The 24,417-nt window shown below is 29.5% G+C and overlaps 3 protein-coding genes across 5 annotated transcripts; 2 read left to right on the top strand and 1 right to left on the bottom strand.

Moving 5' to 3' along the window:
• Positions 1-1,112: 1,112 nt before the first annotated feature.
• On the bottom strand, positions 1,113-4,386 carry LOC114196124 (glutathione S-transferase TCHQD-like). 2 transcript variants are annotated; one of them, XM_028086656.1, is made up of 3 exons: positions 4,251-4,386; positions 3,040-3,380; positions 1,113-2,112 (listed from the first exon to the last, which is right to left on the bottom strand). In XM_028086656.1, exons 2-3 carry the CDS (start codon positions 3,246-3,248, stop codon positions 1,518-1,520), a joined length of 804 nt encoding a protein of 267 aa, XP_027942457.1. In that variant the 5' UTR covers positions 3,249-3,380; positions 4,251-4,386; the 3' UTR covers positions 1,113-1,517. The 2 variants fall into 2 exon arrangements, with proteins under 2 accessions (XP_027942457.1, XP_027942456.1); XM_028086655.1 differs by having other exon boundaries at positions 3,040-3,341; positions 4,251-4,384.
• An 8,754-nt stretch (positions 4,387-13,140) lies between these two features.
• On the top strand, positions 13,141-17,896 carry LOC114163846 (probable receptor-like serine/threonine-protein kinase At5g57670). 2 transcript variants are annotated; one of them, XR_003599430.1, is made up of 11 exons: positions 13,141-13,545; positions 13,642-13,739; positions 13,973-14,222; positions 14,302-15,003; positions 15,087-15,335; positions 15,417-15,580; positions 15,659-15,738; positions 15,834-15,981; positions 16,081-16,230; positions 16,479-16,914; positions 17,782-17,896. XR_003599430.1 is itself a non-coding variant. In XM_028048204.1 (10 exons), the coding sequence occupies exons 1-10, from the start codon at positions 13,374-13,376 to the stop codon at positions 16,725-16,727; spliced, it is 2,262 nt and encodes a 753-aa protein (XP_027904005.1). In that variant the 5' UTR covers positions 13,141-13,373; the 3' UTR covers positions 16,728-17,143. The 2 variants fall into 2 exon arrangements, 1 of the variants encoding a protein (XP_027904005.1); XM_028048204.1 differs by lacking the exon at positions 17,782-17,896 and having other exon boundaries at positions 16,479-17,143.
• On the top strand, positions 17,892-18,990 carry LOC114163847 (NAD(P)H-quinone oxidoreductase subunit M, chloroplastic). The gene is made up of 2 exons (XM_028048206.1): positions 17,892-18,423; positions 18,576-18,990. The coding sequence occupies exons 1-2, from the start codon at positions 17,971-17,973 to the stop codon at positions 18,759-18,761; spliced, it is 639 nt and encodes a 212-aa protein (XP_027904007.1). The 5' UTR covers positions 17,892-17,970; the 3' UTR covers positions 18,762-18,990.
• Positions 18,991-24,417: the final 5,427 nt, after the last annotated feature.

The following is a 24,417-nucleotide window of genomic DNA, read 5'->3' as shown; positions in this document are numbered from 1 at the left end:
TTTTCTTATATATTAGAAATGGTCAATGGTTTGCAACTTTAATTCGGAGTTGTTATTTTGTTCTAATTCTTCAACGGCAAACGGACGAACAGTATTTAAAGATTTTTCGAGGAGAGGAAAAGTGTCCAAGTAGTCAAAGATGAACAGTCATTAAATCGGGTGAAGACTTTACCCTGAAAGCACACGGTTAGTCGTGTGATATAATGGTAAAAGTACCACTTGGAACCTTCATTGTAGGTGAAGTTGGGTAAGCGGGTTATTTTTTTATTATTATTTTTTTTAGCTTAGATCTTTAAAAACCGCCAGAGTCTAGAAATTCAGGTTTCATTAAATGTTTGTATGAGTGTTGTTCTAGTTTCCATTTCCCTTCTTTTAGGTTGAATGTTAAAGTTTTATAGTTGCTTAACATCACTTTTTTAATATAATGGTAACATTCTGAATATTCCAAAATTAATAAAATAATAGTATTAAATAAATATGATATTACCATTTTAAAATTTACAAAGTGAAATATTTTATACGTTTTAAACATTCAAAGTAGATAAATACTATGGAAATCAAATACGTCTTAATGCTTCTATGATTATGTTTTAACAAAAAAGTACAATAGTGTGTTCGTTAACAATTATAAATTTGCATCTTGAATGAAAAATAACAAACTACAATTTAAAATTACAAGATAAAGAATTAATAATAGTTGATAAATATATTTATCTATATTCCTTATTCTTATTAAATGTGTACTTTTATTTATTTCAAAAGTATTTTTAATCAAACAAAATATTTTTTTGAGGTACCAATTTAAACGAATTTTCTACTCCTATTCCAACCTGAGTCGATTTTTATAAAACTAAATTGATTATTGAACTGATTTAATATGATTGATTTAAGATACTCCGAAATGATTTCAAAATAATAATTAAAGTTTTAAATTACCAACAAGAAAAGTTCATAGTTTTTTTAACATAATATCTTAAAAGTTGATTTTCAAGGGTACGATAATCTGGATTTCGGGTTAGATGACAGTATACTTCTTTTTCATTTACATTTTCAACATACTTTAAATTCTTATTATATCCAACATACATTTTCAAGCTGTGGGGATTTTATCATAAACTTAAACTCCGTTTGATCATTGATGATCATACAACAAAACAGGAAGAAAATGTAGAACACCAGAAGAATCTGTTATAAGGAGACAGAATGAGTACGTTATTTTTGCTTTTGCATTTACAAATACCAAAATAAGTATACACAAAGCAAGTAACGATTCTCATATGAAGAAATTCTTCCCATATCAGTATACAACATTGCACAGAAATTGCTAATTGATTGAACTAACACAAATCCAAGCTTAGTACTCTGCATCAACATTTGGCAAGGGAGAAAGAAAAATGAATCCCCCTTCACTCTCTAAAAAGGGAAAATACAAACAATGTTTATGATAACAACTTCTCATCTACAACACACAAAAAGCTCTTTCATGTAGTTTTCTTTGGGCAACCAATAACACCTTACTAGTATCTCTTCAGCAAGCTTCTAATACGAACAAAGCACCAAGTTTTTACCAATGTCTTATGCTTTTTCCAACCATCAAAATACCTACCAATCACTTTCCTATAACTAGGTCTCTGCTGAACCAAAACCCAATACTCAGCAATGTTTGGCCTCCCAGTTATGTACTCTTTCTCTAAATCCAAGAGCACTAAACGAGACAACACTGGAATGAGCATCACATCAGCCATAGTAAACTCTTGACCTGCTAAATAAGGTGTTTCACTCAGCTGCTTCTCTGCTTCATCAAGCAGCCTAACCAAATGCTCCTTGCTCCTTATCAACACATCTGAATCTTTCACTCTCTCTTCAGTCTGATATGCTTCCTTTAACTTCCTATGGTAAGCACCTGCTAGTTCTGGACACTCCGACATTCGAGCAATCACCACTCTCCTTAAGAACTTGGAAACATATATTCTGTATTTCTCTGGTACATTGGAAAGGGAAAAGTACTTTGGGTTCCATTCTTGTACCTTCTGCATCCATTCAATCACTTCCTTGTTACTGCTACTGATATTTTCAGACCCAGAGGAGAACACGGCGATTCTTTCTATGTACCTGAAAATCCAATACCACTATAAAATGTCCACTCATAAAGTTAACATAAAAGCATTTGAAAGTAATTCAACTTCAACATTTAGGTTAAGGGGTTAAGCTTTATCAAGCACCGTAAAACCCACTCCTTTATCCACAGTAGCATATATAGTGCTGCTATTGTTGCTCTAAGGGACTTGCAAAGTGATAAATAGATAATGGATTCTTTCATGCAGAATTTCCACATGGCCATGTCATGCGAAAATTTTGTGTTTCTCTCTGTCAAACATACAAATTTAAATATAGTTAAAATTTCTATGAAGAGACCATTTTTATTTGATATGTTCATGTGGAAACTCAACATGAGATAATCCATTCCATGATAAATATGTCGAAAGGAGTTCTGTCAGCATAAGAAAAATTCGTGGGGTAACTTCTTGTGCTGCATAAATCTTCTGAGTTAAATATAATCATAGAAATAAAAGCTAATCTAATATAATCAGGAACACACATGTATTATTAAGAACTTTTTTTATTTATATCTTTGTTGTCAAAACATACCAAATTTCATACATTGTACTAATTTATTTTTTTCAATATAAATAAGACATTTGTACTGTCTCAGAAACATGATTTCAGCTTAATGTTTCTCTTTCCCTACGGTTTAAGATGGTATTAGAGCTATTTCATAAGAAGGTATTAGAGTTTATTGGTATCTATCCCAGTAAGGTTTATTGAACTTATGGCGAATTATCTATTCCCATGCTAAAAATATCCAGTTCTCAGGTTTAGATATGACCAAATTATAATATATAAGTGGATAGAGATTTACCTAATAAGCCTATTTTGCAAGGTTGAAACTTAAAATCCATATTTTATAGATAATGTTTTACAAAAGGAAGACATAACATTAAGAGGAGGATGAGAGAAAAAGTTGTGAAGAGAGCATACTGGATTATATCAATAGTCTTGTAAAGGATGTGAGAGCCATTTTGAAAAACTGGGAGTCTTCCACCAGGATTCATCTTGAAGAATGAAGAATCCAAGTTCTTTCCAGTCACAGGATTGACATGGTGTGATGTGTAATCAATGCTTTTCTCTTCCAACGCAAGTCTCACCTTCTGGCTGTCCAAATCAAATGGATGATGATACAATTGCATTTTCTTATCACCTAAGGAATTAGGAAGAAGCAGGATGTGCAAAAGGTGAAATATGTGTGCACCAACACCAGAAATCTTTCAGAACACTGAAGTCTGCAAAACATTGGTATCCAAGTTGTAAGTAAGCAACATCTGCAATTACAAATAAAACTCTTGAATTAAAGCTTATGAAGTGCAAAATCATGTGAGACAGGGTCAAGAAAAGGATAAAACATATTTTACTAGTCACTAATTATTTAGAAATTTGGCTGGCATGCAACAATAGCCAACCTGTGCAAGAAGCATCCAGAGAAGAACTAATGCCACATGTCATACACAATTAATAATTGATGCACAACACAGAAAATTCAAAGCCACATATTTAAGTATGTATTTCTAGAATTCAGTTTCTCTGCTAACTTTTGTTTTTGGTATCCTCTACTGTGCTTATAAAATACACTACTTTGATAAATTAAAAAGACTTCTAATATATTTTAAAACATCAAAATCATTACAGGCAAAACAGAGGACAGTAATAAAAACGCAGCAAAAATCTAAATTCGTATTCCATCATTCAAAATACCAGAAAATGGACAGGCAGCGTTGATTGTTAGTCTTACATCACTTTTAAGCAACGATGTATTATTCACCTAAGAAAAATTTCGAAACAAATACGAGCCCGTGTAAAAAATTAAAGAGTAAAAAGGTCTACATTCAGAAGTATATGAAAAATAAAGGAACATCCAACAAGAAACCATGATCCAACCCCAAAAATTAAGGATTTGATAAAAGGAAAGGTATCAGCCCAACTCAGATAATTTCAATGATCAGAAGTTAATAAACATTAGATGGGGTTAAGGGTGATGGAGTTCAGAAGATTCATGAAGTAAATAAAAACAATTGATGCGTGGGAGGAGTATAGAATTCTATAAAATAGTTGAGAAACCCAGAAAAAATGAAGTGAAAGAACAGAGAAGACAAGATGAGCATGAATAAGAATGAATGAAATGGATGAGAAAATACCAGAAAGAGAAGAAGCGTTGGAATGAAAAAGAAAAAAGGTATAGACTTTGAGGATCGTGCGAAGAGTGTAGTGGGGAAGAACAAAAAGGAGTGTTTGGAAACCACAAACTGAATAGTGATCAGAATTATAGAACAAATAAAGTCACACTTTAAGGTTGCTATTGGAACACAACGGCACACACGTCTACTCGCTCAGCTGAATCGACACTTGTCACGTAATAATTTTTCACTTTTCTATATATGGACCATCTTTCATCATCCTTTGACTCACCAAACTCTTTTTTTTTTAACAACATAAATATTCAGGAAAAAATAAACGCGCTCCCTTAAACTCATTTATTTATAAATAAACATTTTTTATTCAATTTTAGGTCAATGTTGAAATATTATTTCTTTTATTGATAATTAATGGAAACACGCGGTTATGCGTACGTTTTTTCGTTGTTGTAAATAATTAATTAATAGAAATTAACGTGAATTAAAAAATAAAATAATAAAATGATTATTTTAATTTAGAAAATAATTATATTTAAATTGATAATTAAAAAATATATATTATTTTAATTTAAAATAATAAAGCATTTAAAGATAAAATTAAAAAAAAAAGAGTGTAACATAAAAGGACACTAACAGGAAATGAATTTTTTTACGACCATTTCAATCGTGGTTCTCTTCCTTATTCTGTATTTATTTATGTACACACCAACCCCAATTATCCCTCTCACTCTCGCTTTAGTACGCATATTAATAAGAGAAATTTGATGCGGGTTTTAAAGAGATGTAAATTTATAAAATTTTAAAATATAAAATATTATGGGATATATAATTATAGTATAAAATATCGTAGATGTTGAAAATTTGTTGAATTATACAAATAGGAAATATATGATAAATATAAGAGATATGTTATGTGAAAAAATGTATTAATTTATTATATATATATAACAAAATGTAATATAATATAATATATTTACAATATTTAAATTTTTATTTTCTAGTTTTAAAATAATAACTAATTTCTAAAAATTAAAAGATATTTTTTAAAAACAATAATATTTTTTAAAAATTAATTTAAATGAAAAAGATATTAAGTAAATATATTCATAAATCAGTCATATAATAAAATTTAAAAGAAATTGAACAAATTATGAATGAGGTTTCTTCACAAAAATATGATATTGAATCTGATGAGTAAATTTGAAATTGATTTGGACGAAGTTAAAGTAGGTCAACATAATGTTATCTTCAAATAATCAAAAAGTGATCAATTAACCAAATGGTCAATCACCAATCACTCAAAAACCATTATTAAATGACTTAAGGTGATTTTTTTTTTAAATAAAATCACAAAATTATTGATCTATAATTTTTTTCCTTATAAATGCAAATTTGTGTGAGATATAGAATAAATAAATACGAACTTAAGTTAATACACAAATTATAATTATGATACATAAAAAATTTAATAAATTCTCATCACTAGTTATTTTCTGCTACACTTAAAGCATTACAGTGAGACTCGTCTTAATAAAGGTTTAGTGGGATAGAATTATCCGCAAAAGATAATAATAACTAAATTAGTTTTCTATAGCTGTATTATATACTTTTTTAAACTATATTATTTTTATTTTATTTTACATAAACTAATTTTAGTTAATGAAGAAAATTATCCTATTTTATTTTTCTTCATTTTTATCCATTTGTTTTTTGGAAAAGCTAATATAAACATAAACATATCCATTTATAAAGTTTAATAGTATTTTAATCGAGGATGTAAGAAGTTTAATACTTCTTGATTTAATATAGATACTAACATATCGAAGTGCATAACGGGTTGGGCCATGAGATTTTCTGTTTTGGTTGGGCAATTACTTTCTGTAGCTTTACGTATTGTTTGGAAATTTCTTCCTGCACTCCCGTATTTTTTTTACTGTACTAATAAGCAAGACAAAAAGTCAAAATTGCCCTCATTTTCTTTCCTTCTCTCCCACCACACTTCCATACCCCATCTTCTTCATTCAACTCCATCTCCACATCCACTCATCTTCTTCCACCCGACTCTAAAAAATATTTAAATTGTCCAGTAAAACAAACAAAAAGATTACAATAATATCAAGTGTAAATAAGAAGATAAAAATAAATAATGAAAGATGTTGAAAGTAAGTTCCAAATTCCAGAATATGTATAAATTCCAGATTGAATAAATACGTAATGAAAAACTACATTAAATATACTTTTGTATTATAGATTATTCGATCAAAAAAATTGACTGTCTAATTTAAATTACGAATCGTACAATTTATAATTAAATTTATATTACAGATCGAATAAATTAATATACAAACCGTATGATTCAAAATATAAATTTGTATTATATAAATTTGCATTATAGATGGTACAATCTAAAATATCTGCACAATCCAAACTATAATTATAATACTTATATTTGGAATTTGAAAAAAAATATGGAGGTACAGTAAAAAAGAAAATATTGAGACGCAGGAAATTCCCTTATTTTCTGCAACTTTCATTTTACTGAAATTATGTACCGAGTAGTAACGAGAGCTATCAAACCTTGGCCGGATCCAACCCAAGAAGCTATTCAAAAAATTTGTTTCGGCCCGTTCTATTTCTTAAGCTACTATTTTTCAGTTTAATTTAACTTTAACCGCACCAACAATAACTACGTTTTTTAAATTTACTTTTTAGTAACTATTTGAATAAAGGAGGTATTCCATCCGGATTGAATTAGAATTAGAAGAAGAAATATCTTCAAATACAAATAAATTTTAATTACTTTCATCATATTTGATAATATTATCCCGAAAATACCTTAATGTTATTTGTAATGATTCTTCTTTTATTATTATTATTATGGATTGAGACCTGACATTTTAATTTAAAAATACTGAACTATTTATTACACGTCCTTACAACACTCTGCCAAAAATATCAGTGAAATTTCATCCTCTAGCTCAATTTAAATGGTGTTTTATGAAACTCGATTGGATTAATTTTAAAAAAAAAAAAACTCCTAATTCATATCACATGCAAGGAATGAAAGTTGTAAGAAGTTATTGTAGAAAAAATATGTTGTATTTAAATATGAGGTTGAATAACTATTAGCAGAAGAGATATTAAATAGACATAAATTCTCCTGAATCTGGTTATTCAGAAAAAGAGTTGAAAGCATGTGAATAGGTAGGTCCAATGGAGCCTCCAAACATTCACTTCAAAAATGCTCTCACATGCTTTCAGATTCTATTATAGAGGAATCAATGTTCTTGTTGGTGTTCCAGATAAATATAATTCTATTTTTTTTTTACTTTATTCTATTCCAAATAATAAGTTAATGCTAAAGGCCTCTCCAACGGGACTATAACCACATTACATTAACCAGGAACTGGGAGCTATGAATAATTTATAGTTTTCTTTTTTCTTTTTAAATTTCGAAAAGAAAGCACAGATATATGTTTATGTTTACGTTCGTTTCAAAATTTGGATAAAAATACACTATTTATTTTATTTTTCGATATATATAATAATGTATACATAGATTAGGCAACAATAAAAAAATATGATCTAATAAACAATTTTCTCATATACTAAGATATCATTTAGCCGAGCAAAACAATATGCAAATATCTTAAAGTTTCGAATTCAAGTCTTATAAATATAAAAATAAATTATGGCGCATTTTTCTTATTCGTAAATGAATTATTACCTATACATTTTTTGTCATAAGCTAAATCGATTTTATAAATATTATTATACTTGAATGTTTTTTTTTTCTTTTAGTTTTTACATTTTATTTAAATTCAACGTGCATGAATATTTTGGACAAAGCTAATTGGAGAACTAATAACAAGTGCATATATCGATGAAAGTCTCCGATCATTAAATATAAGGTCAATTCATATAATAATATATGAGTAGGATGTAAACCTCATCTTACAAATCAGTTTTATGGGATTGAATTAGACTTAAATTCCACTTCAATAGTATATATATATATATATATATATATATATATATATATATATATATATATATATATATATATATATATATATATATATATTTAAGTAAGGTTTGCATATTGTTGTCTTAAGACAGTTAAGGTCACCAGCAGACAGACCAAGTTTCACTGTCATGAAAATTTTTTGCAGAAAAGTTAGTTTATGAAAAGAAAGAGAGAGAGATGAATGTGTGGTTTGCTATTGCCGCTATCTCTGGTGTTTCACTTTTGGTTAATATGTCATTTTGGTTTTCCAAACTCCATTTATTGCCAGAAAAAGACTCAAACTGTGTCCAAATTAAAATCATTGCATGTAACTCACAAACTTACCTTTTGTTTCCTTTGTATTAGGCAGCATTTCAACATAATTTTCTATGTTTATTTGTCCCATAAGTTACTTAGGCTACTTAGAAGCTATGTCCAAGAACCTTGTTTTAAGCCCTTAATTAAGCTCAAAGAAACTCTGCCCCATTAATGTTTTACTATTAGTTTTAGCTAATGAAATAGATACATATTCATTTTTTATGGTTTTTGTGTCTCAATGAATTGAATGATTTGTTAGTAAGCAATGCTACATATGTTATCTCATTATCTCTTCACCTTCTTGCTTCTAATTGCCGATGAGTAGCAGTTACATCATTTTTTTTTTCTTTTTATGATTCAAATTTTAAAAAATTATTATTCCATTCTAATCTCATCATCTTGTTAATTCAATAATACATTAGTTTGGCATGTTTTATGCTGAACTATATATTTTAATTTTGTACGGAGTCAACTTCAGCGGAAGAATATGCGCCATTATTTATTTCAAATAATGATAGCAACAAAAATAGTAATAATGTTTTCATAACCATCAAATCAAACACCCCACCAACCTATATTTAATCTTTAATCTAAAAAATATTGTTTTATGGATTTCAATGATTTCTTTTAGTTTAGTTCTTATATATATTAGCATTGTTTGCAAATTAATACGAGAAAGCCATTTTTTAATTCATAATAATAATAATAATAATAATGAGAAGAAGAAGTCCGTGAAAAGAAGGAGAGGCACCGACAGTGAGTGGGAAGAGGAAGAAAGAGGTTTGTTGCAGACATCTGGTTCATTAACATCAGCCTCCTCAATCCTATTATGGTCGGTTTCAGTAGACAGACACCTAGGTTGCTACATCAATTCAATCACAGTCAATAAATATGTAATCTTACAATTGCATTTATCTTTCTTCTTTAATGTTACTCAATTCTGCATACAGAGTAGAGGGTTTATCGCACAGCAGGTAATCTGTGTCTTGTATCCACATTTAATAAATTAATAATATAAAACAAATTAATAGGGTATTTCGATAAGTAATTTTAATAGGATTAATAATTTAAAAAAAAAATCTAATGTTTAATGACAAAATATGTTGTTTAGATATAATTTTTTTTAAAAAAATAAGTTATAAAATTTTATTAGACTAATTGTATTACTTAAAATCAAAAAGATTTAAATTTCATAAAAATAAAAGTAAAAATTAGAAAATCATGTTCATATTTTGGTTTCATAATTTAGGTTAAAGTGCGTTTAACTCGAGTCTAAACCAACTTAACTTGATTTGGACCTAGGTCGAAACAACTTAATTGAGACCTAAGTCAACTTACCTTAATTTGAACTCAAATTGAATTTGGATTGATTTGACTTTACTTTAATTTAGATTATTGAATTGAAATACTTTATCTGAATAAAAAAATTAAAATTGACTAAATTTAAATTAATTTATCTAAACAAAGCATTAAAACAAATAATTAAATAAGATCCATTCGAATTTAGTTTATATGAGTGTTCTTTTATGATTGAATTTCCCTGTCCAAGGTAATGATTTTCTTTTGTAGTATAGTATCACCATAACTGAAAGATAAAACGAAATAAAGAGATTATTAAATTCAATTGCGACATCTCTGCGTTAAAGGATATGCTCGTCTAGTGTTGCGTGCAATGTTCTGTTAAATATTTAATTCCATTTTAATTTTTTGAATGAAAAAAAAAATCTGGGAGTTGTTTTTTTAATCTTTCTTTATGTTGAATCGAATTCGGCTGATAAACATTATTATAGATTAAACTCTGGGAGTTGTTTTTTAAATAAAAAGCAACAAACTTATTATATCAAGAAGCGGATTCCCTACTAAATAATGGACAACTCCTATTACCCCAATTATATTAATTTGTCATTTTTTTATTTTGTGTGTATCTTGATGGATAATGTTGCATGTCATTAATATAATATAACTATAATGATATATTTAATTCAAAGTTATATATATAATCTTAATAATATATTTTTAGTACTATAAAGTTATTAGAAAGAAATATCTCTAGAATTATATTTTGGAAAACTAAAAAATATCTTTTGCAATACAATAACTTTTTTCCAATATGATTTTCTTATGAAATCTTCTACAAATATTTACACCGAAGAAAAACATCTCTTCGTGAAAAACGTTTGTCCTTGAATGCAGACAAATGCAATTGTACTTACGGTCCTTTTCCCCCTCGTGTTTTTAACTATATGTGGGATATAATTAATATATACAATTATATAATATTATGTTTTTGTTAATGCAAGAAAAAAAGTGATCGGTTTATATATATATATATATATATATATATATATATATATATATATATATATATATATATATATATATATAACATTAGTTTCATGTATTTGAGACATTTGATTTGACATATTTTTTTAATCTAAAATTTTAAAATAATAACTTCATGAATTTTTTTATTTTATATAATATTTAATTTTGTTTATTTTATTTCATATCTGATTTTAACTCATATTTAAATTATTTTCCATGGAAAAGAGGTGATGACTTCTGTTATTTTGTTATAATTTAAAAAAGAAAAGTTGAAGATCATAAGGATGCCCTCTGTCGTAATTGCCAAAAAAGAAAAAATAAAGTGATATTTATAAATTTAGAGAGATATACTTGTTTTATGTTAAATTTGATTCGGAGTGCTCAATTTTTATTTATGTTGTGTTTGTATAAATAATAAAAAAATGAATTTATTTAAATAATAAGATAAATGATTAATATAATAATTAATAATATAAAAGTTAGTTAACTAATGGTAATCGAAATAATTTTTTAAAATAATAGTAGTAATAATTAGAACATCATAATTAATAATAAAAAAAAATTATTAAAAAAAAGTGAAATTAACTCAAATATTTAGTATTTTTAACATATATATTTTTACATGAACATCTAGTATAAGTGTCAATGAAAATAGATCATTTCAATAAATTTTCTATGGTAGCTTATGAAAACAACTTACTCCTATAATCAATTAACTCAACTTATTTTAAATATTGCTTACTTAACAAGCATAAGTTCAATGAGCTGCTAAATAAAATCGTGATCCTTAATTATATTTGAAATGAAGTGTTTATAAAAATTCGTTAACTAACGGTTTGCTATCTACTATTCAAACCAACTAGTACACGTCTCTTGAAAGGAATGTTTTTAACATAAGTAAAATAGAAAGTGTATTTAAAAAATTTCAGTTTTAACAATAATTAAAATTATATTAAAATAAAAAATGGGAATGGAATTTTTTATGTTCTGAAAAATATTGATATTAATATTAATTCAGTTTATACATGAATATCTAATTTAAAAAAAAAAACAAATTTATCGTATAGATATTTGGACATGGTTTTAACGTTTGTCATACCTGCAAAGAGATTTTATGAAGTGAAGGAAGATAAAAGAGTGTGAATGGTTGTTGAATAATGAAATAAGAGAACGTGAAAAATGACCTAATAAAAACTTAAAAAGACAGTGAATGAAAAGTTATAAAGCAACTTCAAAATAAAAATTCCATTTGGTGCATTCGTATATGGATGTTAACACAATGATTGAAAACCAAGCAAATTAAAGCGTGATGTTATTGAAATGAGAATGACGTAACAAAACTAATTCCTATTCCTTCACAAATAAAACACCAACCATTTGTAATTTCTTATTCATACACGGAACCTTCTATTATAAAATAATAATAATAATAATAATAATTATTATTATTATAATAATAATATTAAATAATAATTTTCCTACATTACATTTAAGTAGCCCACCATCCCATCAAATTTCTTATCCATATTTCATTTCAGAAAACCCTTCTTTCATTTCAAAACTTTTAAAAACCTAAAAAACCACGAATTCTAATTCAAAAGAAATTCGATTCCAACTCAACTAATTGACTTATAATCAATCTGAATATCTAAAATAATGTCTCACTTTTTTTTTACTGTTTTATATAATCAATTAAATTTACAATAAATAAGTATTTATTAATATACAATTTATATTATAAAGCATTAATGATAATTAATAAATATTTGAACACAAACTATATTTTATATTTATGATAAATGATGAACATATAATATGATATTTTTTATTGCTGATAGCTTTTTATGGACAATATTGAAATTCAAGTTAAAATTAAAGATATTGAAAGTGATATGGTAAAGTATTAAGAGGTCAATTAAAAGAAAACAATAAGTATTAAAAAAATAATTAAACACCCTTTAATTTGTATGCAGACATATTAAATGACAGTGACTTTAGAACGAGTATTTTACATATTTTATTTAATGTTAACATTTTAAAATATTTTCCTGTATTTTGATAAGAGTAGATAAGAATATTTATTGTTAAAAAAAATGTAAATTTTAGGTTAAAGAAGAAAGTTGGGTCCAGTCAGCGGTCAAAACCGAAGGGCTTTAAACTTGGTTAGTAGCATCTTGTTTAGAAAGTCACCTAGATAAATATAACTATAACTATAAATAATAATAATAGTTTTAACAGAAGTTAGAAGCTTCAGAGTTTGGCGTGGGAGCTTCAAAAGCGAACTGAACCAACGACAGTTAAGCCGAACAAACCTTGGTAGTTCCAAACCAAACCAAAATCATATAACAGAACACAGCAAAACAGAGCAACAACAAACTCACTTAATTCCTAGTACTATTACTCACCCACACTCTCTGTCTCAGACAACACTCGCCACCAACAAAACGGCGTCACTCTGATCGTGATCAACGTCAAAAATGCCTCAAACGGGTCCTACCGGGGAACCCACTCACGGAGGCTCCGGTGGCCGCAAGGTGGTGGTGGGGGTGAAGATGGACTCCCCCAGCAAGGAATTGCTCACCTGGGCTTTGGTCAAAGTGGCTCACCCTGGTGACACCGTGGTTGCTCTGCATGTTCTTGGGAACCAGGGTACTTGGGGAATTTCAGTTTTTTTTTTTCTTCTTTTTTTGCTTTGGGTTTTTGTTTTTTAACGTGAAGATTGACTGGTGAAATGGGGTTGCGTAGATACTGTGAATGGAGACGGGAAATCTTCGCTGCTTTCGCTTGTCAAGGCGTTTGACTCTGTTCTTGCCGTTTATGAAGGATTCTGCAACTTGAAACAGGTTCAATTTCTCAATCTTCGTTCTCTGGGTGGGCCCTTTTCAATTTCTATAAACGGAATATGCAAATTCATTTGCTGCCTTCAAATTGGGTAGGAAATGCGGGACATCAAAAATAAAACTTCCCAGTGGAAAACAAAAGCGTAATTTTGAAGTTTGTGGAAGTGCTTCTTCTTTGAAGTCTCTGAAAGAAACATACTGAATTTTATGGTTTTTGTTTTTTTTTTTTTTGTTAGGTCGACCTCAAACTCAAAATTTGCCGTGGTTCATCGGTGAAGAAAATTTTGGTTCGAGAAGCAAATAGTTATTCCGCAACTCATGTTGTGGTCGGAACAACTCATGGTCTGCATAGAATCCGGTCATCTACCGTTGTAGCTAAATACTGTGCTAAGAAGTTGTCCAAGGATTGTTCTGTTCTCGCTGTTAACAATGGGAAGGTTGTGTTCAAACGCGACAGCTCGCCACCAAGTGTTGCTGACTTACAAGGTGTCTGATTGTTCTTAGTTTTGATTGTTTGGATTCTCGTGGACACGGTAGAATTCTCAAGCTTGAGTTTGTTTTGCAGGGATTGATCGTCAACACAGAAATGGTTTGGTCGGTTCGATTCATTGGACACTCAGTAGGAATACAAAAGTTCTAAGTGATGACAATTCAGGGACGGATGCTGATGAGAAGAAACCTGGCCAAATTTCAGATCACAGTTTAGCTAAGTTTTTCCTAGATTCGACAGAAACTGTTAGAAAACCGAGCTGTTCAGTTTGTGGCACAACCTTGGCATTGCCAGACCCTTCATGCTACCAATCTGCAGAAGGGGTTTCTGGTGATGATGGTAAAGAGAATTCCTTGGCTATAGTGCCAGTGCAAGTGCAACCCACTGTTGCTGCAGAAGCGGAATTGAAACCTGGTTGGCCACTACTACACCGTAGAATTATATCGGACACTCAATCTACTGATAGATCATTGACGCACCCCGAGATTTCCGTGGTCCAGTGGGCAATGAGGTTACCTTCTAGAAATATTTCATATGCTTCAGATCGTGATGAAAAGTCTGAAACCTGTGACCGAAGTTTAGATCAACCTGCGGCTTTAGATAGGGAAAGTGGTGCTCTTGTTCCAGTAGATTCTGAAATCAGAACAGCTTCTTCGCCAGAAAGCAATTCAAGAAACATTCCTAAAGAATTGGAGGGCCTTCATGAGAAGTACTCCTCAACTTGTAGATTGTTTGGGTACCAAGATCTTGTATCTGCCACATCAAATTTCTTACCGGGTTTGTATCCTAGTTAGTTTGACTTAGTTCAATGTAACAAACTGGATTGTGTTTTTTTAATGTGGTTACTGATGTGATTTCAGAAAACTTTATTGGGAAAGGAGGAAGCAGTCAGGTTTTTAGAGGCTGCCTTCCTGATGGCAAGGAACTTGCTGTCAAGATTCTAAAGCCTTCTGAAGATGTATTGAAGGAATTTATTCTGGAAATAGAAATCATCACTACCTTGCATCACAAAAACATAATTTCCCTCCTGGGATTCTGCTTTGAGAATGGCAAATTTTTTCTGGTTTATGATCTCTTATCAAGGGGAAGCCTTGAAGAGAATCTTCATGGTACGTTTGCTGTATATATATATCCCTTTGGTTTTTCTATATGGCGAGTTATTGACTTCCTTCTATTCCATGCCAAAATAGGTAATAAGAAAAATTCACTTACGTTTGGTTGGTCGGAGAGATATAAGGTAGCTGTGGGTATTGCTGAGGCTTTAAATTATCTGCATTCTAAAGATGATCAACCCGTGATCCATCGGGATGTAAAGTCATCAAATGTGTTATTATCCGAGGATTTTGAACCCCAGGTATTTATCTAGTCATTACTTTTTAATTTAACATAATCTGCATCAGTTGAGCCTCATGATCTGCTTCATTTTCTTCAGCTGTCTGATTTTGGACTGGCAAAATGGGCATCAACCTCGTCATCACACATAACCTGCACAGATGTTGCTGGAACTTTTGGGTTGGTACATTTAGACCCTGCATAACCATGCTAGAGAGAGAAAACACATTTGAAATGATCCTAAATTATTTTAATGTATTGTACTTATGATGCAGTTACTTGGCTCCTGAATACTTCATGTACGGCAAAGTAAATGATAAGATTGATGTTTATGCATTTGGCGTGGTGCTCCTCGAACTTCTTTCAGGGAGAAGGCCCATAAACCGTGATTATCCTAAAGGCCAAGAAAGTCTTGTCATGTGGGTATGTTTCTGTAGTCCTATGCTCTGGCATCACCTCAAATACTTCCATTTCCTAATCATATGTGTTGCGAAAAAATATAAAAGAAACGCACTTTCGCAGGCAAGTCCAATTCTAAATAGTGGAAAGGTGTTACAATTGTTAGATCCTAGTTTGGGTGAAAACTATGATCATGAGGAGATGGAAAAGATGGTGTTGGCAGCCACACTGTGTATCAAACGTGCTCCGAGGGCTAGGCCTCAAATGAACATTGTAAGTGGTCCACTTTTGACTTTATTGCATATTGTGGAATCTATGTCATATCATATATAATAATAGACTCATTCGTTGCATATGGAGTGCATTTTCCTGGATGTCTGCGTTTTGCTTATCCTAAATCCTGTGGTACATATCTTGATAGTGCACGCCACAACTTCATCTTCTTGTTTGATTACCTTAGAAATATTCTGTGAATTAGTCCCTAGTTGAAAATCTGATGCATTGATTGTGTTGGACCACAGATCTTAAAGCTCCTTCAAGGTGACATTGAAACAGTGAAGTGGGCAAGGTTAGAAGTTAAGAATGGTTTGGATGCAGCAGAAACGGTTGATGATGAAGCGTGTCCACCTAGTGATAATCTACAGTCACATTTAGATCTTGCACTGCGTGATTTGGTGGAGGAGTCACTCTCCATGTGCAGTGTTGAGCAGGGTTTGACATTGGAGGACTACTTGAGAGGCCGTTGCAGCCGTGCATCAAGCTTTGACTGAGCAAATCACTAGCAAAATGCTAGAAGAAGAAGCTCTATCCTTTTTTTCATGACTTGAACTTTTTGAAGATGAAGTCTTCTTTTTCCTATTAACAGTGGCATCTTCTTTGGGTTTTCAATGGATTTAGGATGAGAGGTTGTTTGGGTGTGCCCTCCTCCTATACTTAATAACGAGGAAACTAGGCCTTGTAAGTTCTTCTGGGCCACTTCCCCCTTGTCACTCTATATTTCAAATGCTTTCTCTGGTTTTTTCCACGATCTCAATTTGATCAAGTTTTGTAATATATATTGGTAAAGAGATGAAGAAGTTGTATTTTAGAGCGTAAGGATCATTGCTCTGCATCCAATCCAAATAAGGCTACACCAACTTCCTCCCTAAATTTATAAAGATGCTGTCTGTGTTTCTGCAGTGTAAAAGTGAAGAAAAATTTAGAAAATGCTTAGTTTTTAAATACTGATTTGTCTAGTTATTGAAAATTTTGTGTTTAAGTATATATTTTTTTCCCTAAATTTATGCTGAGTTTAATTTTGGTCCCTTGAATTTTAAATTAACTTTTACTCTTTCATTTTACAAACTGCCCATTTTTTATTCTTATTGAGGACTAAAACTACCACAAATTAAGGATCAATAATCATGGATTGTTTTCAGATTACTTCCTTTAAAATTTAAAATATCACTAACAAACTTGACCAAGGTTTAAAAGATCAAAACGATATTTCTGCTTCTTTTTTTATTTGAAATAAAAAAAATAGATATTATATTTAAGAGTTGAATTTTGGTTGTTTACAATATATTACTTTGTTCTTTTGAGCTATATATTTTCTTAATTTATTTCAATATTGTTTTCCATTTTCAACCCGTCGATTACATCGATGTTGAGGGAATATTATTAACATGTTTTTTTTTTTTTTATATAAAGATGTTAATAATGTCATAAATGATTATTTTTATTAACATAGCCAAGATAACATTATCGTACATTATAAATTTAATGTGATGAAGGAATTTAAAAATAAGAAACCGTAAATTTTATTTTTCTCTATCTTTGTTTCAGATCATATCACTTATTTATAGAACAAAGATTGTGCATGGGTAAAATCGGAAGTGCCGTATCCCTCGCAGACCACATTATGTATGAGAAATCTTATCCATAGCAGAAGGTCCAAAGCTAGTGAGAAACCGATATAAAGGCAACCACCACGAAATAAAACCTTAGCAACAACGAACAACACAACCTTGAATCATGGCCACGAGTTGCTCCTACATGGTTTCCACCAAATTGTCGATGTTGGGTTGGAGTGGAGGAAGAAGAGAAGTGAGAAACCGGAGAAGAGTTTTTGTCTCAGCCCAACAACAGAGCGATGTTCAGGAAGCAGAGGACGTGAAGGAGAAAGAGCAGGAACAGGTACAGAGAGAGAAAGCGAAGCCAAAAGGAACGAAACCAAGGCCAGTGGAACCTCAGGTGAACGTGAAGAGCAAAAACATGATAAGGGAATATGGAGGGCAGTGGTTGAGCTGCACCACGCGCCATGTCAGGATCTTCGCAGCCTATATCGACCCTGTAACTTTTGAGTTCGATCAAACCCAGATGGATAAGCTCACCCTTATTCTTGATCCCACCGATGAGTTTCTGTGGAACCCTGACACCTGCAACATGGTCTATTCTTACTTCCAGGAACTCGTTGATCACTACGAGGTACGTACTTACTTTCCTTAAACACAATTCATTTATTCTCGATTTGTTTGTCTTAGGTTGGTGTCACAGTCTAATTCACAAAATATGGAACGAAAGAGTGTGTGTGTGTGTGTGTGTGTGTTGAAATACTAAGGTGTGATTATGCAAAGCAGGGTGCTCCATTGAACGATTACACCCTTCGTCTCATTGGTTCGGACATTGAGCACTACATTAGAAAGATGTTATACGATGGACTAATCAAGTATAACATGAATGCGAGGGTTCTCAATTTCAGCATGGGCAAGCCACGGATCATGTTCGACAATGAAATCAAACCTCAAGTTTCAATGGACAAATGATTTCTGAATACACCAACAAAAGTGGTTTGCATGTGATTGTTTTGTAAATTATCAAAAAGAAACTCTAATCCAACATTAGATGGTTTTCGGAGTTGAGTGAAACTGGTGCGAACCAAATTATAGTTACAGATACAGAGTATTCTTACTGTCTGTAATATACCTTCCGTTCATCGCTTATGTTACTAAACTGGTATAAATTATAATCACTCACTCACCTCTGCTACACATACATGTTATCTTCAAATTTTGGTTCTTTCTCGACACCAATGAGTTTCATTACAGCGGATATAGATAATTAAATTTTATAAGTATATTAACAGGGTTTGATTATCTTGTTTATGCATATGAAAAAAGTTTATTAGAAATGTAAATTCATTTCAATTACTTTTATGTTTCGAAAGAGTAATACTATGAAGACACCTTATTTTAGAAGAAAGAACAATCTTTAGAAAAGGTGAAGTAAAGTTGATGTTAAAAAGATAGAAAGTATCAGCAGAAAGGAGAATGAGATGGCATCACAAAATCTTTGTTCTTTTTTAGTGGGTCTACTTCAGTAAAGTGGTTTTGTCACATACACAAGGCAAAAACTTACTAAAGTTCAGCCTTTATATTTTTGTAGAGATTTATAATTGTAGACTTGGCCATCAAAGAAATTACTTTAATAGAAAATAACCCTTTTCAATAGCATTTAAAAGTAACTTTAATATTAATTTTGTTTCGATACTAATACAAAATAATTGTTCAAAGATATCTTTTTACGGAAATTCTTTTTTATATTTTGTATTAAAATATCTTTAAAATTATGAAAATTAAATTATTAATCTTCAATTTGAAATTAGAAAAATGAATTTATCTTAAACTTGAAAATAAGAAACACATATTTGAATTTATATGTATTTTGATTATATTATTTATTGTATCAAGCACTTCTATACTTCTCGTCTATAGATTATTATATGAATTCTGGGTATGAAAAGGTGGATTGTACTACTTTTTCTTTTCTGTTTTATTACTTTGTTTCCTATCATAAAAGAAAAATACTAAGAATCATGCTTTCTAAATACACAAACTATATCTGAACACAAGGTTTACAAATTTTCAACTTTGAAATGCTTGAATTGAATTCAAGCTACACGAACCCACCGCCCCTGAGAAAATCCTAAGCTAACTAAGTTTTGCTTTTACTACAATCCATTTATTCAAAGTAGCACTTTTTTAAAAGAAAATTTTCAAATAGTTATAAAACCACTTAAGTACTATTTAAATGTATTACTTTTCATAAAATATATCTAATTCATCACGTGTAATAGAGTTGTTCAAAACTCAGTCATTGTGAAAAATAAAAATATAATTAGAACCATATAATAAAAAATATTAATTCAAATATATTTTTAATTACAAGCATTAGGACCTTTAGTTATTATGGCAAACGAAAAACATTTAATTTCCAAACAAAATATAAACAAACTATTCAAATTAACAATTTAACTACAAATCTCACAATTTTCTTCCTTGTTTCTTAAATTGCACGATGTTTTTTAAGAAGCATACTTCCGGAGAATTATTTTATAACCCATTATAATAATTTATTCAAATGATAGTTTTAGTCAAACTTATATTGGCATTCTATGAGTTAGGTTATGTCAACTTAAGTTTAGGTTTATATTTATCCAAGTTATGTTTGGTTCACCTCCCTCGAGTTGAGTCAATTCAAAATCAGACATATCTATTTTGGATTGAATCAAGTTAAGTTTATCTTAGACTAAGTCAAGTCACTCCACCTCAAATTGAGTTAAATTGGTCTTATTTCCATTCCAAGTCTGATAATAAAATCAGTATTAATCACCATGTATTTGAGGTATTGTCTGTTTTGGAATGTGTGTTTTTCATAACAGTTTTGTCCTTAAAAGGTGTCACAGAGGATCAAAGGAGAAAGATGTATTTAAATTGTCTTAGTCCTCAACTTTTAAGCGATGTGAGACTATTAGGCGTGATAGGAACATAAGTCCCCTAGTCGAGGTCTAAGGGGAATGACAGATCATCCCTAATGTTGTGTTCGTTTAAGGTAGAGTGGCAAAGCGGATATGGATTATGAAGTTAATTTTGTGTTCACTTGGTAGGTTTTAAGAGAAAGGCATACAGGTGATTAGCGAGATGGAGCAGGATTGTAATCTCCCCATTTATGCGCTGATTTGAGTGAATTTACCAGCTTAATGACAATTTTACCCATTCATGGTGTGAGGGAGCTGAATGTGGAGAGTTGAGTGTGCTTAAACAAGGGATTCGATCCCAAAAGAGATCTATGTTAAGAGAGAAAGTGAGAGATCTGATCCCCATTCGAATGGATCAGATCTAGGGCTTGAGGGATTCAATCCCATTGAAATTGGCTTGTTGAGGGATTCAATCCCATTTTGAATGGATTGAATAGAGTGAGGGATTCGATCCCATTGGAATTGGCTTGTTGAGGGATTCAATCCCATTTTGAATGGATTGGATCTAGAGGGAGGGATTTGATCCCATATCATGAAACTGATCTGTTGGTTGGTTAAAGTTGAGAGGATTCGATCCATATGCTTAGTTTCTGAACACTGGTTTTTTTTTTTTTACTAATACAAATATCAATATATACTACTTATTAAATTAAGGGCAAAATGATAATTTCATCTATATTTATATTAAAACATATTTTTAATAAATCATATCAATCAAATCTTTCACAAACTTTCACAAAAATTACTTTTAAATTTACCCACAATCACTTCTAAATCCCTTAAAAAAACAACATATAATTCACTCTTAAATCCACTTAAATCTATCCACTCATCTCTCTCAAATACTCTCCCTCAAGTGAACACAACGTAAGGCTTAAGGGACCCATTCATCTTAGAACATTGTTATCAGTCTCACGGTGGACGCCAATCAATATTTCGATCCCAAGCTTGTCATGTGACATTGTTAATTAGGGTCAATCACCATGCATTGATATTGTCCACTTTGGAACGTAGAATTTCGTCACAGTTTTATCCTTAAAAGGCTCACCAAAGGGTGAAAGGAGTATTTAAACCGCCTTAGACCTCGACTCCTAAATGATGTGAGACTATTAGGCGTGGTAGGAACATAAGATTTAAGATTGATATTCCGATCTCAAGTCCATCGAGTGACATCGTTAGGATCAATCACCATGCATCCAAGATGTTATCCGCCTTGGAACATAGACCTTCGTCACCGTTTTGTCCTTAAAAGATGTCTCGAAGGTTGGACTATTTAAAAAATATATGGAGAAAATTTTCTTCTTGCACCTCCATAATTTATTTTTTTTTGCATTTATATATATTAAAAAAATTCCAGTTTCACATATCTTTTCATTTTGAGTTTCATAATACACAATCAAAGGATGTTTTAGAATGCAAAAGTTGTATTCCAAATTATATATTTTAAAATATAAAAATAAAAATATATTTTAAATTATGCAATTCAATGTCCGTTTTAGAAAAAAGAAGGCAATGAGTGAGAGAGAGGTTGGTAGAAGAAGAAGGAGATGACTCCAAAAATAAATGAAAAATAAGGAAAAGAGAGTAGATATAATAAGAACTAAAACTATAGTTTGGATTGTTTAGATAATTTTATTGTTAAAACTTATTTATTTAAATAAATAAATATGTATATTTTTAATTCTAATTTAATTATCAAATTATTAAGAAAATATTATTATATAATTTTAATAATATATAAAATAATTCATAAAACTATTAAAAAATCTTAAATTAAACTTTATATTATTAAAATTATATAATAATATTTTTCTATTTAATTTTATTAATAAATTAAAAGTAAAAATACATATATTTATTTAAAAAAATTGTAAATATTAAAAACAAAATTATCTAAAAACTTCAAAATAAATTATGTTTTCCCATAAAATAAAAAAAAGCCTAACAAATTTTGTATAAAAATATAAGTCTAATATTTTGAATACGATTTTATTGTCTTAAATCTTGTTCTTTGAATACATCTTGAACTATTTTGATAATATTTTTAAAATCAGCCTATAATTTTGAGAAAAAAAATTATATTAATAAAAGTACGGAATAAATAAGAACAACAACTTTTACACATCAAATTATATATATATATATATATATATATATAATATTTTGAAATAAAATATTATAATCAAATACTTATATTTCTGGGAACATTATAATAAGTGGATTTGGTAAAACTTTTAGTTTTAATAACAAAAACAGAAATATTTTAATGCAGCCATTCGTATTTTCATTATTTAATAATCAAACATTTTTGTTTCTCTTCTCACCGCATATGGTAAGAGGATTTGACTGTTTAAAGTGATGAGAAAGCACATGAAATATTAAATTAAAAAATAAAGATGATAATAATTATTAATTACAAAATTAATAACTGACATCGCAATTAATTTTAGATTTAATTTTATATGTATTTGATTTTAATATGGTTTTAAGTGGTTGCTTTCCTTATTAATTGTAAGTGCTATTAAAGTGCATGTCTTTGTTTGTGGAGTACTTTTAGTTGTTTTTTTTTTCTATTGCAATTTTTGTTTGATAGTTTTAACTTTATTTTTCACATATAGTTCATTTAGTAGTTTATACTATTTTTTACACTAGTTTTCAACCTTTTCTATATACTTTATGCCGTTTTACCATTAAAATATATTAACGTTAATTTTATTCTTTCCACACAAAGTATGAATTTATTATCATACTTATTAATATAATAAGTATGATATTTCTTTAAGTGTATCTTATTTTTAATTGATTTAGTCTGAAAACATTTTAAGATGTATAATATAAAATTGATAGTAGAAAGTGCAACGTAAAAATATAATTAAGAATAATTTTTTAACAAAGGTATAAGTTTCAAATTTCTTAAAAAACTAAATTTATAACCTATATAAAATAAAATAAAAATATTTACATAAACATATCCATCTAATAATTTTATTCTCAGTAGTCACTTCAACAACTGTTTTTTATATAAGATAGATATCGTAAATATATAAACTTCAAAGTTCATTTAAACTGAAGTAAACCAATTTCTAAAATCTAAAATAAGATGGATAAATGATGTGAGTATAATTGAGATATCAAATATATATAATGATATTCTGAGATATTAAATATATAGGTTTAAATACCTTTTTCGTCCTTATTTTCGTAAAATGTTTTAAATGATCCTTATTTTTACCTAATGTTTAAAATGTTTCTTATTTTCACAATACAAATAGTGTCACCTGTACGTGTTCTGTTACTCACAGAAAAAGACCAAATCAAACACGAATTGCGAAAAATGAGGACTATTTTAAACATTCGATAGAAATGAGGACTATTTAAATCATTTTGTCAAAATGAGGACCATCCGCAACAAACACTACGAAAATGAAGACGAAAAATGTATTTAAACCTAAATATAATATATATATATATATATATATATATATATATATATATATATATATATATATATATATATATATATACTTGATATGTTTTTTTATTAAAAAAAATCTAATATGAAATTTGATATTTTCTGACAAAAATTCTCTAGTTCAGTTTAAATTTTACACCACCCTGAAAAGCGGCTATCATTAAGACAAAGTTACACTGAAATATACACTCTT

Source organism: Vigna unguiculata, chromosome 9, assembly GCF_004118075.2.
Source record: "Vigna unguiculata cultivar IT97K-499-35 chromosome 9, ASM411807v1, whole genome shotgun sequence".
Lineage (NCBI taxonomy): Eukaryota > Viridiplantae > Streptophyta > Magnoliopsida > Fabales > Fabaceae > Vigna > Vigna unguiculata.
The sequence above is the reverse complement of the archived record's forward strand: the minus strand, read 5'-3'. Positions and strand labels throughout refer to the sequence as shown.